Source organism: Chrysoperla carnea, chromosome 4 (assembly GCF_905475395.1).
Source record: "Chrysoperla carnea chromosome 4, inChrCarn1.1, whole genome shotgun sequence".
In the NCBI taxonomy this organism is placed as follows: Eukaryota; Metazoa; Arthropoda; class Insecta; order Neuroptera; family Chrysopidae; genus Chrysoperla; species Chrysoperla carnea.
Genome location: NC_058340.1, coordinates 37,985,898 through 38,001,890, shown reverse-complemented (window position 1 = coordinate 38,001,890; position 15,993 = coordinate 37,985,898). Strand labels below are relative to the sequence as shown.

The following is a 15,993-nucleotide window of genomic DNA, read 5'->3' as shown; positions in this document are numbered from 1 at the left end:
TAGTCGGGGTAAAAACTTAAGTTACATTTTAATATTTAGTTATTAGAAAACATAAGTTACAAAAGTTACATTTTTAAATTTTTTTTATAGCGCTACCATCTCATAGAAAAAAGCTAAACTATATAATAAAGAGTTCGTTTCTTGTCTCATGCTTGTAAACACAAGTAAGAATCTCGCAACCAATTATCGAAGCTTTGACTTAGTTCCAATAGATAGCAGCACTTTCAAGACAACTGTCAAACTGTCAACATATAAGACAACCATAAATATGACTATTTATAAATAATCAACTTATTACAAATAATATAAATTATTGAAAATATAAATTATCAGAAACAAATTGTGGCTCAGAAAGGAGAATGATCATGACAAAAGTGCAAAAAATAATTCCACCTATAACAATGTTGGACAAACGTATCACAAATGTACATTGTACAGAAATAGGTTGTAATGGTATATTCAAATCGAAATCAAATTTAAATATGCATTTATTACGACACCATAAAAAAGAAATATTACAACCAATTGACAAAGAAATTAAGATGGAATATCATTGTCCTGTTGAGAATTGTATGTATAATATAAATCGTGATCAGTATTTTAACAAATTTAAACTTTTAAAGCAACATTATTTAAAAGTACACTGTTCTAAAGAAATAATCTGTACTAAATGCAATAAAGCATTCACTACAGCTGTAAATATGAAAGAGCATGAAAAATATTGCGGGATCGAGTTTTATTGTTTAAGCTGTTCAAATAAATATACATCATACGAAGCGCTACGTACTCACACTAAGCGTAAAGGACATGGTTTTAAAGAAAAGAAAGCATATTTGGATAAAATGCAAACTCCATCAACACCTGATAAAACAACAATTTTATATACTGATAGAATACTTTTACCAAAAATAGAAACGAAATCAAGCAATGAAATTGGTATTCAAACAGATTTCAATTGTTGTAAATTTAAACAAAAACGAATTTTACTACGAAAACGAAGTATATCGTCTCAAACAAATGAAAATCGTTTAAAAACAATTGAAACTCAAACGTCTGGTGACCATATATTAAAACGAGCCATGGAACAAGCGGACATACCTCTTCTAATAACAAAACGTATGAATAATCAAGATATGCACACACAAACAACTACGATAACTGCGGAAAAAGCAACTGAACCTTTATTAACACAAAATACATTACTAGCTAATTCAAATACTACATTTGTAGATGGTTCAAATCATTCTACATGTTATTCGTTAACTGTCGATGCAAATTTAGAAGATTTATGGAATGATTCGGGCACTCAAACAAGCCCACAACAAAATGTATTTGATAACATTACTCAATCTCAACGGAACGACAATTATTTAGCAAGTAATTGTTTTATGGGAAATTATGAAATCGATCAAGAAACTATTAATGAGAATAAATTTTGTACTATAGAAACACAAACTGATATGAATTCATTATTTAATGAAAATTCATTGTATCCATTTTCAAATATGTGTACACAAACGGCGAATACAACTTTATTGGATTTAGAGTTAAATGATATTGAAACTCAAACTGCTTGGCCTATTTATCGAGACGATTATCTTGTGTCAACAGAAACTCAAACATCTAGTTTTGTTACAGAATTTAATCATACAGAAACACAAACCGATTTGGGTTTGTCACCTTTAGATGTTTCTTGACAGGAAGAAGAATTTGATTTTATGTTTTTATTCGATTTGGTTGGCTCGGCAGATAAGTAAATTAATTTAATCGATATTATATAGCGATCTTTATTAATGTTATTTATATTTTAATGTTGTTAATTAAATGTTATTTTTGTTTTGCTGGAATTAACTAAATATAAAGTCTTTCTTCGTAAAATGAGTCGAAAATGATATTTTTTAATGTTACTTTTGAACTTTTGTACTCCAATTTCAGTTAAATCAAGTTTTGTAGCCATATCAAACTTTTCATATTAAGAAGCAGGCGCTTTATTTGCTTTTTAATAACTGACTTATGCTTTCAGGAAAAAGATTGTTCTTAAATTACGTATTGAATAACATGCCAATCTCTGTCTTTACTAATTTCGTTGAAGTTTTTTATGATCAATTCAGAGTTGTTCTCTTGGCTGACACCGACTCCAAAAATAACAATAATTTTAACTACATTATATTATCGTTATTTTTTTACTTTTTAGTGCATATTAATTTATTTTGGAAAAGTTTTTCTTTTGAAGTCAATTTTCTTTTTGTTAAAGGTTTTTTTTTTTTTATTTTTTTTTATTTTGTAATTTTTAGTGAGTCTGAAGTTCACTAACTAATTTGTCAATAAAAAAAGAATCATCGAAATCGGTTGGTGTGATATTGAGTTATTCGTCCTCTTGTCGTGCATACTTAATGCAAATTTAAGATTTTTGTGGTTTTCTCATGTATACCGTTGTCAGAACTGGACCAAAATGAAATGGGACCACACGAGAAGCGCCAGCTTTCAAATAGATAAAGAATTATCAAAATCGGTTCACTCATTTAAAAGTTCTGAAGTAACAAACATTTAAAAACAAACAACAAAAAATACAGTCGAATTGATAACCTCCTCCGTTTTTGTTTGTCGGTTAAAAATAAAATCATCATAAAAACTTCAGTTACTTTTTTAAAATAACAAAAATATTTTTGTCGTCTTGTTCATTTCATTTAACACGAAAAAAAATATTGATTTTGGTGCCTCAATAATAATGGCTTTCGTTAAGTAAAATTCAAATTACTCTATCTATATCTGCTTGTCGTTCATCGGTCAAATTAGGTTACACCGTACCTTATATTTTACAATATTTTAGACAGCTTGAATTTCGATACCTTATCATGTAACAATGTTCGAATAACCATCAATTATTAAATAGCATCATACCATTATTTATATATTCTTGATTACTTTCAATATTATTACAAAAAGGGGTCAAAGAACGTCATCCGCTTTTTCGTTTATGTCTTTTAATAGAGCACATTGAAATTTAATGAATGATTAATTTCAACGAGAAAAATTTATATATTTTTGACAATTTAAGCATTTATACCTATTTTAAATATTATTAGTTTATTTTCTACAGTTCATTAAATGCATAAAAGAACGAGAGGCCTATTTAGCAAAAATTTAATGTGATATCAAGGTAGACGTAGTCCGATACTATGATCAATAAAGCATCGGTACTGTTTCTGTATTTCGATAGTTCAAAAAAATGAATGGAATATTCTAGTTAATTTTTAAATGAAACTTTTATCTTTACTTTTACAAATTTTTCTACCTTATTTATTTATTTTTATTAAACTATAGTGCATATACTCGAACATAATCTATTTTGAAATTTGCGTTATCATTTGAATTTAAGTTCCATGTTGGTAACCAATTATTTCGACCATTCCAAAAGTCACGTGCAGCCTAAAATACAAAATAACGTAGAACTATTTTTAAAATTATAATTTTGATCGTTCTTACCGTTGGTGAAGTATTACTCCATGGTTTTCCATTTGGATTTGATACTCCATCCGGGAAAAATCCATTTGTACCACCTACAGCTAAATTGATAATAAGATAAAATTGTTGATCAAAAGGTGCCATTTTTGATGCACCAGACCATGGGTTTTGTATTCCAGAGTTTTGGAAACCACCTAATTCCCAAAATCCTCCACCAGGAGGTGCCACAGTACCAACTAATTCATTATCGTAGTAAAATTTAAGAGAATCTAGAAATGATTATCCAAATTGACTAACCTTTGATAATTAAAAATTTTTGATTTAACTTACCTGGCGACCATTCTAGTTTATAATCATGGAACGTATCGTAATACCCATTATTTGAATTTTTTTCGAAATGTGCATTCAAAAAACCATTATGATTTGGATCTGGTCCAAAATGTAAAGTGGATGAGACTTGTTGAGCTCCAATTTGGTTACCATTTTGTGATAGTTGTAAATTACCGCGTGACTCGAGTAAATCAATTTCACCTGATGTTGGCCAACCCCCGTAAGCATTGTATCGTGGCATTAACCATATAGCTGGCCAAAGCCAATCACCTTGTGGTGTTTTTGCTCTTATTTCAATTCTTCCGTATCTAAAACTGAATGTATCAACAGTTCGAATACGTGCTGATTTTATTGGATTTAATATATTATCGCCGTTTCCAGATCGAATACATCCATAAAATGCCGCATTTGTGCATCTGTTTAGTAGTTTAAAAAATAATCGATTATTTGAAAAAAGGCATTATTTTATTAACTTACTGATCAGCTGGAGCTCCACCGTTAAGATCGATTGTTCCACTAGTTAAAAATCCTTCACCATATTGTTCGGATAACAAAGTAGGATGAATATTAAGAGCGCCATCTTTAACAAAACTATTTGAACGGTTATTTGTATACCATTGAAATTCCCAATTCTGCAAAATAGCGATTGTTATTGACATTTTGTCTCTCGAGAAGCTCTAAAGAAACTTACTCCACCTCCGGCTAATGTGTTTTCATGTTCCCATTTTTCAAAGTCAAGAGTATCAAATTCGTCACTAAATATTAATTGGCCGGAACATATTTGTGCAGGTTTCAGAGTACCACTTACAGTAGTTTCTGTTGGATTACATTCATCGGTAGCTGTTTTGAAAAAAAATAAAGATATATTTAAAGAATTCAATGTCTATTGAAAGTATTTTCTTTACCAATTGTTGGATTTACAGAGGATGTCGTTTTTGGATTCGTTTTCTCTGCCGATTGATTAGGTACTTTATAAGTTTGAATAATACTTGGATATCCACGGACTCCACTACCATCATTGTGTTCCACATATACCCAATAATATAAAATATCACCAGGTGTAAGTGGTGTGGAATTGTCAGTAAATACCCATCTACTCTTTGTTGCTGATCTAATGTCCTGCGAAAATGATCCGGCTTCCGCTGATCTAAGTGCTGTGTTTATTTTTCCATGGAACGCAAATAATACAATACCTTGTTCATCTACAAGAATATATGAGAATTGACTAAATTTAAGCAAATATTACATATATTAAAGTATAGAAATATTCTACAGTCTAATTTGTTAGAAATTTTTTCATTTCCCATTTTATTTATGCCCAATCTGCCCATTTTATATTTTTGATTTTTTTAAAATAAAGCGAGCATCAGACCTTAGACGATTGATTGAATTTATTCGATTCAACTGTGGGATCCAATACAAAATGTCATTATTCTACAATTTGAATTGTATGTGTTTTTATCGAAAAATGCAGATTCCGGTAGACTCACCGAGCGGTGAGTTTTAATTTAAAATGAACTAATTTTAAAATTTTATTCACACACTTTTTGCACCCGCATTATTGGTATAGTTGATCGGGCAATAAAATGAAATTCAACAACAATGTCTTTGAAAATTAAAAAAATAGTATTACCTAAGTTAGATTAAAACAATTATTTACCTGGAATTGAAACTTCAAAGCCTTTTGGCTGTAATACTTTAACACTCACTTCTGGTATTTGAAATGCGGCATTAGAAATATGCCCAACACTAAGCGCAACGATTAATAATGTAATAGATAACATTTTCAATTTTGAAATACCATAAAAAAAACGTTGCAAGAACTATTTATACCTACACATCAAATTTATACAATTGTATCAATAAAATCGTGAAATATTAACAAATGAAATCATTCATTAAACAATAGCAGATATTGAAAATAAAATACATAAATTATAAAATTATAATAATATTCAAGTTCATTTACAACTAAAAAAAAGTTTATAATTAAACAGGTTTTTATGTTTGAATTTAGATATATTAAAATTGGCTATATTTAAAACAAAAAACCCAATTCATTCAATCATTTATTCAACCAATAAAAAACTTTATCAATATCATTTTTACGAATAAATTATATGCATCAAAAACTGTTATTAAAGAATGCTGTGGATATACCTAGGTAAATTTCAGAATATGGTAAGTACCGAGTAATTTTTTAAATTAAAAACAGGACGTAGCAGTTTTGTTATCACGAACAATTAAAATTATTTTATTGTTTGTTTACAGAAAGCGGAAATGGGTAAACAAATAAGGAACATTATGTTGAAAATTTTTTGATAATAAAGAGAATGTTTATGCTCATAGATAAAATAATTTATATGTCTATGGTTTATTCCTTTAATATATGTCTATGGTTTATCTTTTATGCAAGGTGCTTAGTGCTTTACGATATTACCTACAGTGAATTATACCTACACTTAAATACGATGATGAGCTTTCAACGGATTTATAAATTTTAAGATCTCGTGAATCCAAAACCAAAGAAAGTTATTTTCAATCCTTTTGATAGTTTCATATTTCGGCAATTTTTTATACCCTGTATATGTAATATAAATCAAGTTATATTAAGTTTAATCCTCAGTTAGTTTGTAACGCTTGAAAGTATTGATGAACAAAATTTACGCCTGTAATCCCTTGAAAGAAATTAGGCAATACATAAGATTGATCGCAAAGTTCTCTCATACTATTCATACTATTGGAGTTATATTTCATATACTTATTCCATGTCGAAAAAAACCTGTACGACATACGGCACAAACCGAGCAGATTTGTTTTATATTTTTGAATTCTAAATTCTTTGAAACGTAAAATGCTAAATTCCCGATGAGGAAGGTTTTTTGCGCATGTGATAAGTTAATTCAAAACACCTTCCTATTATTGTTATTTCCAAAAATGAAAACGGAAAACTAAAATCAATAAAATCGTTGTAACTTTGCAAAAATTACAACTAATTCCCAAATTGTAAACAAACGTAAATTGATAAACAAGAGAAAACAAACAATTGACTGAATTAATTGTTGAAATACCATGCATAGTCAGTGTTGATTTCTTTATCACATAACAACATACATGTGACCAGTGGCGGATTTACCAGCAGGCTGAGTAGGCTGGAGCCTAGGGCGGCAAATTTTAAGGGGCGGCAAATTTAGTTCATAAATTTTTTATTTCGATTGACAAAATTTAGAAAAAATTATAATACACACACAAAATACGACTACCTCCGATCGACTTTAAGTCAAGAAAAGCTAAACGCTTTAGCTCTCTTGTGTAATCTTCTTGTGTAAATAGTATTGTAATGCTTTTATAATTTGACTTGAATTATAATACTAACAAATAATTAAGAAAGGATATATTTATTGTGTTGTTTTGTAACTGTAAGTGTAATAATAAATATTTATCAACGTTCGCCAAATCTAGATTTTTTGTGTAAGCTTTATTCCTATTACATAAGTATTGTATAGTTTTAACACATACCTTAACTTACTTTAAAATTGGTACATGTTTGAGATATTTTTTGCATAAAATATTGTTTTTTGATAATTCTTTGCTCTAAAAATAATCAAGGATCTAACACGGTACCATAGTTCTCGATGATACTAACCATACGGGAAAAGTTGATGTAATGAGGATAATGGAGCACAAATCATAAAGTTGCAATTTTATTGATAGATAATTGATATGATTGTGAACTAAGATATCAAAATTTAGAGGCGGCAAAAATTGAATAGCCTACGGGCGGCAAATCTCTAAATCCGCCACTGCATGTGACACATACATTAACTAATTGGCGCCCTCACGGATAAACAGTGATGTTTACAAAAAAATGTTTCAAGCAAAACATTGTTGTTTATTTTTCTATAAGGAACATTTTTTACATTTAAACTTTTGTTCTATCTCTAACGGTTTACAAGATGGATCCTACGGACCCAAGACTCAATTGACCTATGATGCTCATTTACGAACTCGACCTCACTTTTTACGTCCTGAGTACGCTGTAAAAATTTCAGCTCGATATCTTTTTTCGTTTTTGAGTTATCGTGTCCACAGACGGACGGACAACCGGAAATTTGCTAATTAGGTGATTCTATGAACACCTATAGCAAAATTTTGTGCGTGGCATCAATATTTTTAAGCGTTACAAACTTGGGACTAAACTTAGTATACCTTGCATATTACATATATGCATGGTATAACAGGTAGCTCCATTTACTATGATGTTTCATAATATTTGCGTTTTATATGTTAAACATTTGTTGTATTTTAATTTCAAGGTTAAAATTAATAAACTATCAATAATTATTTACACAATTGTAGACAATTATTGTAACTATAGGTACAATATTATCTAGCATAGTCAAAGAGGTGTCAACCTGCTATTTTATAACGTTTTCGCAAGGGAAAAAATTTGATATTATTCGGAAAACTGGTTCAAAAAACTGAAAATTATTTCTAAACAAAACTATTTTGGAAATTACGCAACAATATCTTTTGAATGAATTATTTTAACTTTATTTTATTTTTTTGAATACTTTCAATTTTCTTAGCGGAAAGTTGAAAAATCAACTTACGATTAGATTAGTCGAGAATCGATCTTTCAATGTTCGATTCGATTGAGAATGCTAATGTGATAAAAGAAAGAGTAAAACTTTAAATACAATAAATGTTATCCCTTGAAATAATGGGTAAAGCTAAGTTGTATAAATATAGATAGCATAATTAGTATCTCTGTTAATACTTATGTACCTATACTGAACACTTATTTATGAAATATTTTTGGAAACAGGAAACCGAAAGCAAATTGAGAACAAATTTGTATTGAAGTCATCAAATTTCATATTTTAATCACCAAATAATTTGAATCGACATTCATCCCATCTTTTCGGTTACCGATAAATAATTCAAATTTTCGTTAAGGACAAATGTTAAAAAATCGCCTTTTAAAAATAATGTAAGTACTGATTTTTGCTCTTGGACTATATGTATATTTTTATAGGAAGTACTGTACGGAAATTTAAAAATTGTGGTTAAAATTCTTGCTAGTTATATCTACGTCATAGGCAAATGGTTCTCCGGGGTTTTCAACGATCTATATTGTATATTGAAATAGTTACGGGTTTTCAGTTCATTGTATCTAATCGTAACTCTGAAATTTCCTTGAGAGAGCAGTGTGAATACTATGAATTGTAGCAAATTTTATTTTCTACAACTTACGCTGCTTCAATTAGCTGTGTTCAATTTATAGTTAAAATGAATTTTGTTGAACAATTAAGTCATTCACGCAATAATTTTATTTGAGTGATAATAAAAGTAAAATAAAAATTACTTAGCTTCTCACATATTTGTTCGGCAATAATAATTATTAACAACCTTTGAAAAATTCTTATGACTGCTTATTATTTTATAATTATAATATAATTAATTATAGGGAACTGTAATTGACTCAGAATTTTTAAGTGTCTGAAAATTTTGAAACATATCAAATTTACTCCAGTAAACGAGGAGCAACCTTTTAATCATTCTAACTCCGTTAATTTTCGTGGAAATGACTTGACTGATGATGAATTTTTCATTTTTAAGGGTTTTTTATTGTAGTGTACGGTATACTTTTTTCAACAAACGTTAAATTTTTCAGTTATTTGACGTTAAATACTCCGAATGTCAGTCACCAATAACTCGGAAAGTATTGACTTTTCGAAATATACTTAAAAATATCACTTTTTGCATCACTATTTACCCGTGGCGCATATTAGGTTAGAAACAATATATAGTATCTATACAGATATTGAAGATATTTTAAATTTATAGGTTACTAATATTATGTGTGTGTTAGTTTGCTATAGCATATACTATATCCACTGAGAAAGTATTAAAGTAAGAAAAAAGATACTCTATTAATTTCTGTGTAAGAGTGGATATTTTTTTAGTTCTGTATCATTTTATTTGAAAGATTGTTTGTATTTATGTATTGGTACAATGGTAAACTTTTCAAATGGCTTTTTGCCATCATAAAAGAACATTTAAAAAAAATTAGACGCATCTAGCATATACCATGTAGCTTAACTATTACACTCGTAGAATGGAAAGGTATTTTTTCTACTTCAAACTTGGTTTAACACATGATTAGCCTAATAGTAAAAGTATGTAAGAAATTTGTATAAAAATTTTTACTACTAGAAACTATTTCGATTTTGAATTATTTATTTTTTTTATTTTTAATACATATATAAATTATACTGTATTTTCAATAGGCAATGTCGTATATACTCACATATTTGAATTCTTTGTTAATAATACTTGGAACATAATCATTTTAATGCCATTTTTTATTACATTTTGGTATGTAAGTAATTTCAAATAGAAATTTATAAACAACATAATAACGAGAAACATTTTCTTCGAACATAAAAAACATAAAAGCGTAATATACAAACAAAATATGAACGTATTAGAATATTAACAGTAATATCATTGAAATGTGTCTGGTCAAAAATACTATATTTGTACTCGTAATGTTTGGTAAGTTATATAAATAATAAATCAAAAGATTTTAATTAACACTAATTTTTTGTTTTAAAAGAATGTACCTACTTTTATCAGAAAAAATTGAAATTTGAAATGGGCTTTTGAATCATTTAAATTCGAGTTTCTCATTTTGACTTAAAATATTAGGATACCAAAAAAAGAAAAATGATCCAAAAAAATTGAAATTTAAGTCAAATAATCACCTTTTTAAGTCAGTTTTTTACAAAAAAGGGTACATTTCTCATAAACCGTACAGAAAATCGATATGAATTTTTCACAAAAGACCTATGCAAGGGTGATTAATTGATAAATAAAATGTTAAATTTTTATTATCATTTTCATTCCAATTCTTTAAGGTATTTCGATACCATGAATTGAAAATGATACCAAAATTTTGAAATTTTATTTATCAACTAATCCTTTTATACGTCTTTTGTGAAAAATTCATATCGATTCTCTGTACGGTTTAGGAGAAATTATCTATCAAAGTTGGTGTTTTTACAAAAAAAAAAAAAAAAAAATTTCATTTTCATGCACAGTTGCAAATTTTGGTATTATTTTAAAGCTTAAAACTTGAGGAATATTGATAAAAAATTTTAAGTAAATGGTAACACTTTTAAAAGCACTTATTGACTAAAAAACCAAGGTTAATTTACGACTTCTTCATATACCTACCACCGAAAAGTGCTAAGAGAAAAATATATCAAATGACAAATATACGTATAAGAAGCGCTAGTACATGATACACAAAAATTCGTCAGATATTAGCTAGATAAAATTATTTGAAATAAACATTTAACAAGTGAAAACAAACAATTGACTGAGTTAACTGTTGAAATACCATGTATAGACAGTGTTGAGTACTCTGTCACATTACATATACAAACATGTCACACATACATAGGTAACTGTTATTCCCATATAATACATACTTATACAATTTGGGTATAATTTGCGCTCTCACGGGTAATCAGTAATGTTTACGAAAAAATGTTTCAAACAAAAGTTGTTTATTTTTTTATAAGGAACATTTTTTACGTTTTAACTTTTGTTCTATCTCTAACGGTTTACAAGATGGGTCCTACGGGCCCAAGACACCTATACCAAAATTTTGTTCATAGCATCAATATTTTTAAGCGTTACAGACTTGGGATTGAACTTAGTATAGTATACTTTGGTATATTTCATATACATGGTATAACAATGCATAATTTTTACGTATATACAAAAAAGAATATACTGAAATTTGAGATTACAAAGAATCAACATTTTGTTGGAAAAAATATTTCTTTAAAGATCAGGTTTCACATAAATGAATGTAAATATCTTTTTTTATTCATTTTATGACAAATCTATTCAATTTTATCCACGAACAAATGTTTCCAACAAAATTTGTTAACTTTTTATTCATAATATCATTTTATTAAACTTTACTATTTTTCGAGGGAGGTCTGGATTTTTTCACACCTTTTTAATTATACACCCAATATATAATTATATTCTTTAATATAATTTTTAGAAATTAATGGAGGAATATTTATTAGTAGCCAACTGGATGAATCCATTATCCAGTTGAAATTATTTACCGAACTTGACATGAATGACCCATTTGAAATCAATAAGAATAATATACCCGAGGCTCCAATACACGCAGATTGTCCAATAGAAATATTAATTCATGGCTGGAGAGGTAGCTCAGATTCAGATTGGTTGACAAAAATGAAAGATCGATTACTTGAAGTTGGATGCAATAATGTGATAGTTGTTGATTGGGGTCAATTAGCAGATAGTCCTTATGCTGCCGCTGTATCAAATGTTTCTATTACTGGAGAATACATTGGAAAAGTATTAATATCGTTAGCAAATAAGAAAGGCGTCCAAATGGAAAAAATCCGCATCAGAGGGTTTTCTTTGGGTGGACATGTTGCTGGATTTATTGGTAAAACAATAATTTCGGAAACAGGCACTAAAGTAGGACGTATTACTGGATTGGATCCAGCTGGACCTTCATTCCGACTTGTTGCGCCTAAACTCCGTTTGGCTAAAGATGATGCATTATTTACGGACATTATTCATACCGACGGAAGGAAATTGGGAACGACTAGAGCAATTGGAAATGTTGATTTTTATCCAAATGGTGGTTCTTTTCAATCGTGTTCCTTGATTCCATGTAAGTATCAAATTTAAAACATTCCATTCTCATAAGTATAATGTCAGAATACATTTTTTAGAAGTTTTTGGAAAAAACAAATTCTGTTAAGATGTAGTCCTTAGGTAGCCTGACAATACTGAGCAAAGGCGTTACTGAGAAAAAGGCATCTTTAGAATAGGCCCGCCAAATTTGTAATGGCAACGAATTAAAAATATTTTTTTTTGTATTCTACTAAGTAGTTATTTGAATGAAGAATGGAAAAACTGCAATTATAGGAGTATCAGACATTGTACTTTCATTTTGTCAGGTGTCAAACACATTTGCACAATGACTCTGAATTTGTTTGTTATTATCTTATTAGAATAATAAGAAATCAATTTTAAGGTCACGAAAATTAAAAAGTTAGTTTTTCTCAATAATATCCTGGCTCCGTGTTCTAGCTACTATCTAAGGATGGCGTTTCATAATTGTTAGGCTTGTAATTATTTCATAAAAATGTGAAATGTATATGTTACAGGAAAAGTTGATCCTCCAGTAAGAGTTGACTCTTTCTAGGTAAAATCGACTGTTACTGTTCTCATAGTAAAAGTTTATTAAAACCGAAAAGTATTGAAATTTGATTAAACATTTACATTTATTTTTATTAACATTTACTAGTCAGTGTTAACTATAGCTAGGTAAAGTATACTCTTCCTGCCTTGAGATAGTAAAAGTTGAGTTTTTGCAACACTTCACGCTATTCACACGGATTTGTGCGTATATCCTTACCATACAAAAAACTCATAGAAATGTGTACTATTATTTGTTTTTTAATGAGGAATGTGACATTATTACACTTAAACTAAATTCATTTACGAGTAAAGGATGGGTATCGATTAGGCCTCATTTCCGCCCCCGATTAACGAAAAAAAACAAAGTCACACGATTTGATGTTTTGTTTATATATTCTGAAAGGAGACTGTGTTCCCTTACGAAAGAATATATTTTTAGATAAAAAATTCAATTAAAATTACTTGTTGGACGCAAAACTTTAGCTAAACTGTAATTTTTGCTTAAAATGTTACATTTTCAATATCATTTCAACTTTCAACAAACAATATATCAATCAATCAAAATAAACGCACAATCACAACACAAAATATGTCTCTGTCGAACTTCTCAGGGAATTAACTTTTACTAATCCATTGCAGGCATAGTTGACTCTTGCTAGGAAAAGTGTGTAAATTACTTATTTTCAATCAACTGTTTCCAATGTTTGTAGTAAGAGTTTACTCTGCCTGGGAAGAACCAAGTCTTACTAACAATCAATTTTTTCTGTAACATTTACATGTAATTAATTTTTTGGGTAAAATTTGTAGTTTTAATCAATACATGCAGTCACAATAGAGCTCATGAATATTTTACTGAGTCTATACAGTCTGAAAAATTTATTGCAACGGCCTGCAATTCGTATAAAAGTTTTCAGAACGGTAGATGTAGTGATGGAAGAAAAGTTATTATGGGATATCACTTAGATACAAATGTTAAAAGTGGAAAGTATTACCTGATGACTAATTCATACCCACCGTATGCACGAGGATAAGTGGCTTATGGCAAAGTAATGGAACCTAGATAGCCCATATTAAAGAAAAAGCATTTAATGACTAATTTATCATATTTCATGGGCATGCGTAAAAACTATCACAGACAAAAGGGTAACCCACCTATATACAAATACGCCGCCATTTTAACATTGGGTTCAGGGACATAACAAACAGTGAGTGCATATTTTATAACTTGTGAATATGAAATAATTAAATAAAAAAACTAAAATAGTTTAAAATTATTTTAATATAAATAGTAAATTTTCATGAAAAAACGTTGTGACATTGGAGAGGGGGTGTTGTTTTAAAAAATCTTATCATGTGCTAATGCGCCCATTAAACCCATTCTTACGTAAGATTTTATGAGTTGAAATTTAATATCAGAAATAATGTATGCACGCATCGCGAACTAAAGTCTCTGTGCTAAAGAATAAAAATCTTTAGTTTATGTCAAATTGTAAGTTTTAGTGGAACTGGTCCTTTTCTAGCAACGTTTTATTATTCGGCAAAACGAATTTGAATCTTACGTGAGATGGGGGAGGGTGGTTCGAGGAAACTTATATATTTTTACGTGAGGTGGGGGGTCAATATTCGTCAAAATTATGCATGGTCCCTAAGACAAAATAATAAGATTATGCTTGTGGGTAATTCATGTTGATGATGATTATTCCGAATCATTACTAGCACTGATTTGATGTTATTGAAGCCTCTCCATACATTTTCGTGTTTAATAATTCTTCCATGACCAGTCATAAATCAGACTTATTTTAGAATAATATTTTTAGCTTTTTAGTAAAACTATATGAGCATAACAAACACTGTATACAGAGTGGTCATCAAAAATATAACACATAAAATAATGAAAAATCAATACCTATTGTCTTTATTAAGTTGTTTGTGTACCTATGAGTGCTAAGCTATGAAGTGTGTGCTTTAGTTTAAATTAAAACATAATATCCTGAAAATATTATTCATGAAACAGTTTGCCAATAATTACCGAAGCCCCTTAATTACTAGGAAAGCAGGTACTCCATAAGAGCATAGAGGGATATTACGTAGTTACGAACGTAATATCTGTTAATTGCTGAGACTAACCTAAGATAACTAAAGTGTTTCACGTTTTGGTGGTTTACCCGGTATAAAATATATATAGTGATATCATAAGTAAGAAAGTATGTTTCATAAATATTTTGTATCTAGATACATAAGAATTACATAAAAATGTACATAAAATATAACACTTAAATGTAAGAATAAATGTTTATAAGTCAAATATAAATTATGATTGTTTACCCGCAAAACCACATATTTTCTTGGTCTAATATCTCGTAGGAACTTGAATCATCCAGGGAAATCTTTCAAATGAGACATAAAACATCTAATGGTGTAGTTGTGTACAATAATAGCTTGTATACCTATAATTTCTTCTAGTTACGGTAGAAAATTATTAGAAACAATACTTTAGATATTAGGAGAAGGTGGTCTAAAATGATCCCCCTAAGAAAAAATGTAATTTATAGTCAAACTATTCGACATATGTACAACGTCGAAATATTTTCGAGTTCTTTATTCAAATGTTGCAATATTGATATGTTAGTTTCTTTTGATCTGTTCAAATTTTTAGAACTATAATTCAATACTTCTCAAAAGAAATCGACTTTGTAAGGATAGTGGGTAAAATGATCCCATTGCATATTTTATTTAACAGTTCACATAAAATATTAACTGTTCTTTTACATTGCATCAACGATTAGCAAAGGGATTATTTGGGATGCTGATTTCAGTTGAGATTTTTTTCCAAAGTAGGTTTGCCGAAGCCAGTTTTTCCAAAGGTAAGTCAAGAAAATTATTTTAAGTTTGTTTTAAAATTTATTACTTATAAAATAAATACAAGAT

The 15,993-nt window shown here is 28.9% G+C and overlaps 3 protein-coding genes across 3 annotated transcripts; 2 read left to right on the top strand and 1 right to left on the bottom strand.

Annotated features, from left to right (window-relative positions):
• The first annotated feature begins 248 nt into the window (after positions 1–248).
• On the top strand, positions 249–1,867 carry LOC123298113. Its single transcript, XM_044880018.1, has one exon. It carries the CDS (start codon positions 360–362, stop codon positions 1,695–1,697), a length of 1,338 nt encoding a protein of 445 aa, XP_044735953.1. The 5' UTR covers positions 249–359; the 3' UTR covers positions 1,698–1,867.
• Positions 1,868–3,221: 1,354 nt separating this feature from the next.
• Positions 3,222–5,686, bottom strand: LOC123297270 (beta-1,3-glucan-binding protein-like). The gene is made up of 7 exons (XM_044878869.1): positions 5,456–5,686; positions 4,701–4,997; positions 4,487–4,635; positions 4,273–4,427; positions 3,796–4,211; positions 3,487–3,734; positions 3,222–3,429 (listed from the first exon to the last, which is right to left on the bottom strand). The coding sequence occupies exons 1-7, from the start codon at positions 5,577–5,579 to the stop codon at positions 3,319–3,321; spliced, it is 1,500 nt and encodes a 499-aa protein (XP_044734804.1). The 5' UTR covers positions 5,580–5,686; the 3' UTR covers positions 3,222–3,318.
• Positions 5,687–10,243: 4,557 nt separating this feature from the next.
• Positions 10,244–15,272, top strand: LOC123298300 (phospholipase A1 VesT1.02-like). Its single transcript, XM_044880262.1, has 3 exons — positions 10,244–10,356; positions 11,882–12,532; positions 13,873–15,272. The coding sequence occupies exons 1-3, from the start codon at positions 10,314–10,316 to the stop codon at positions 14,094–14,096; spliced, it is 918 nt and encodes a 305-aa protein (XP_044736197.1). The 5' UTR covers positions 10,244–10,313; the 3' UTR covers positions 14,097–15,272.
• The last annotated feature ends 721 nt before the right edge of the window (positions 15,273–15,993 follow it).

Excerpts from the sequence above, each read along its gene's own strand:
- LOC123297270 (XM_044878869.1), bottom strand. The coding sequence starts at position 5,579 with ATGTTATCTATTACATTATTAATCGTTGCGCTTAGTGTTGGGCATATT. Across the intron at positions 4,998-5,455 it reads CTTTGAAGTTTCAATTCCAG|ATGAACAAGGTATTGTATTA; the intron begins GTAAATAATTGT and ends ATATTCTTGTAG. Across the intron at positions 3,430-3,486 it reads GGAGTAATACTTCACCAACG|GCTGCACGTGACTTTTGGAA; the intron begins GTAAGAACGATC and ends TTTGTATTTTAG.
- LOC123298113 (XM_044880018.1), top strand. The coding sequence starts at position 360 with ATGATCATGACAAAAGTGCAAAAAATAATTCCACCTATAACAATGTTG.
- LOC123298300 (XM_044880262.1), top strand. The coding sequence starts at position 10,314 with ATGTGTCTGGTCAAAAATACTATATTTGTACTCGTAATGTTTG. Across the intron at positions 10,357-11,881 it reads ATTTGTACTCGTAATGTTTG|AAATTAATGGAGGAATATTT; the intron begins GTAAGTTATATA and ends TATAATTTTTAG. Across the intron at positions 12,533-13,872 it reads ATCGTGTTCCTTGATTCCAT|TTTTAATCAATACATGCAGT; the intron begins GTAAGTATCAAA and ends TAAAATTTGTAG.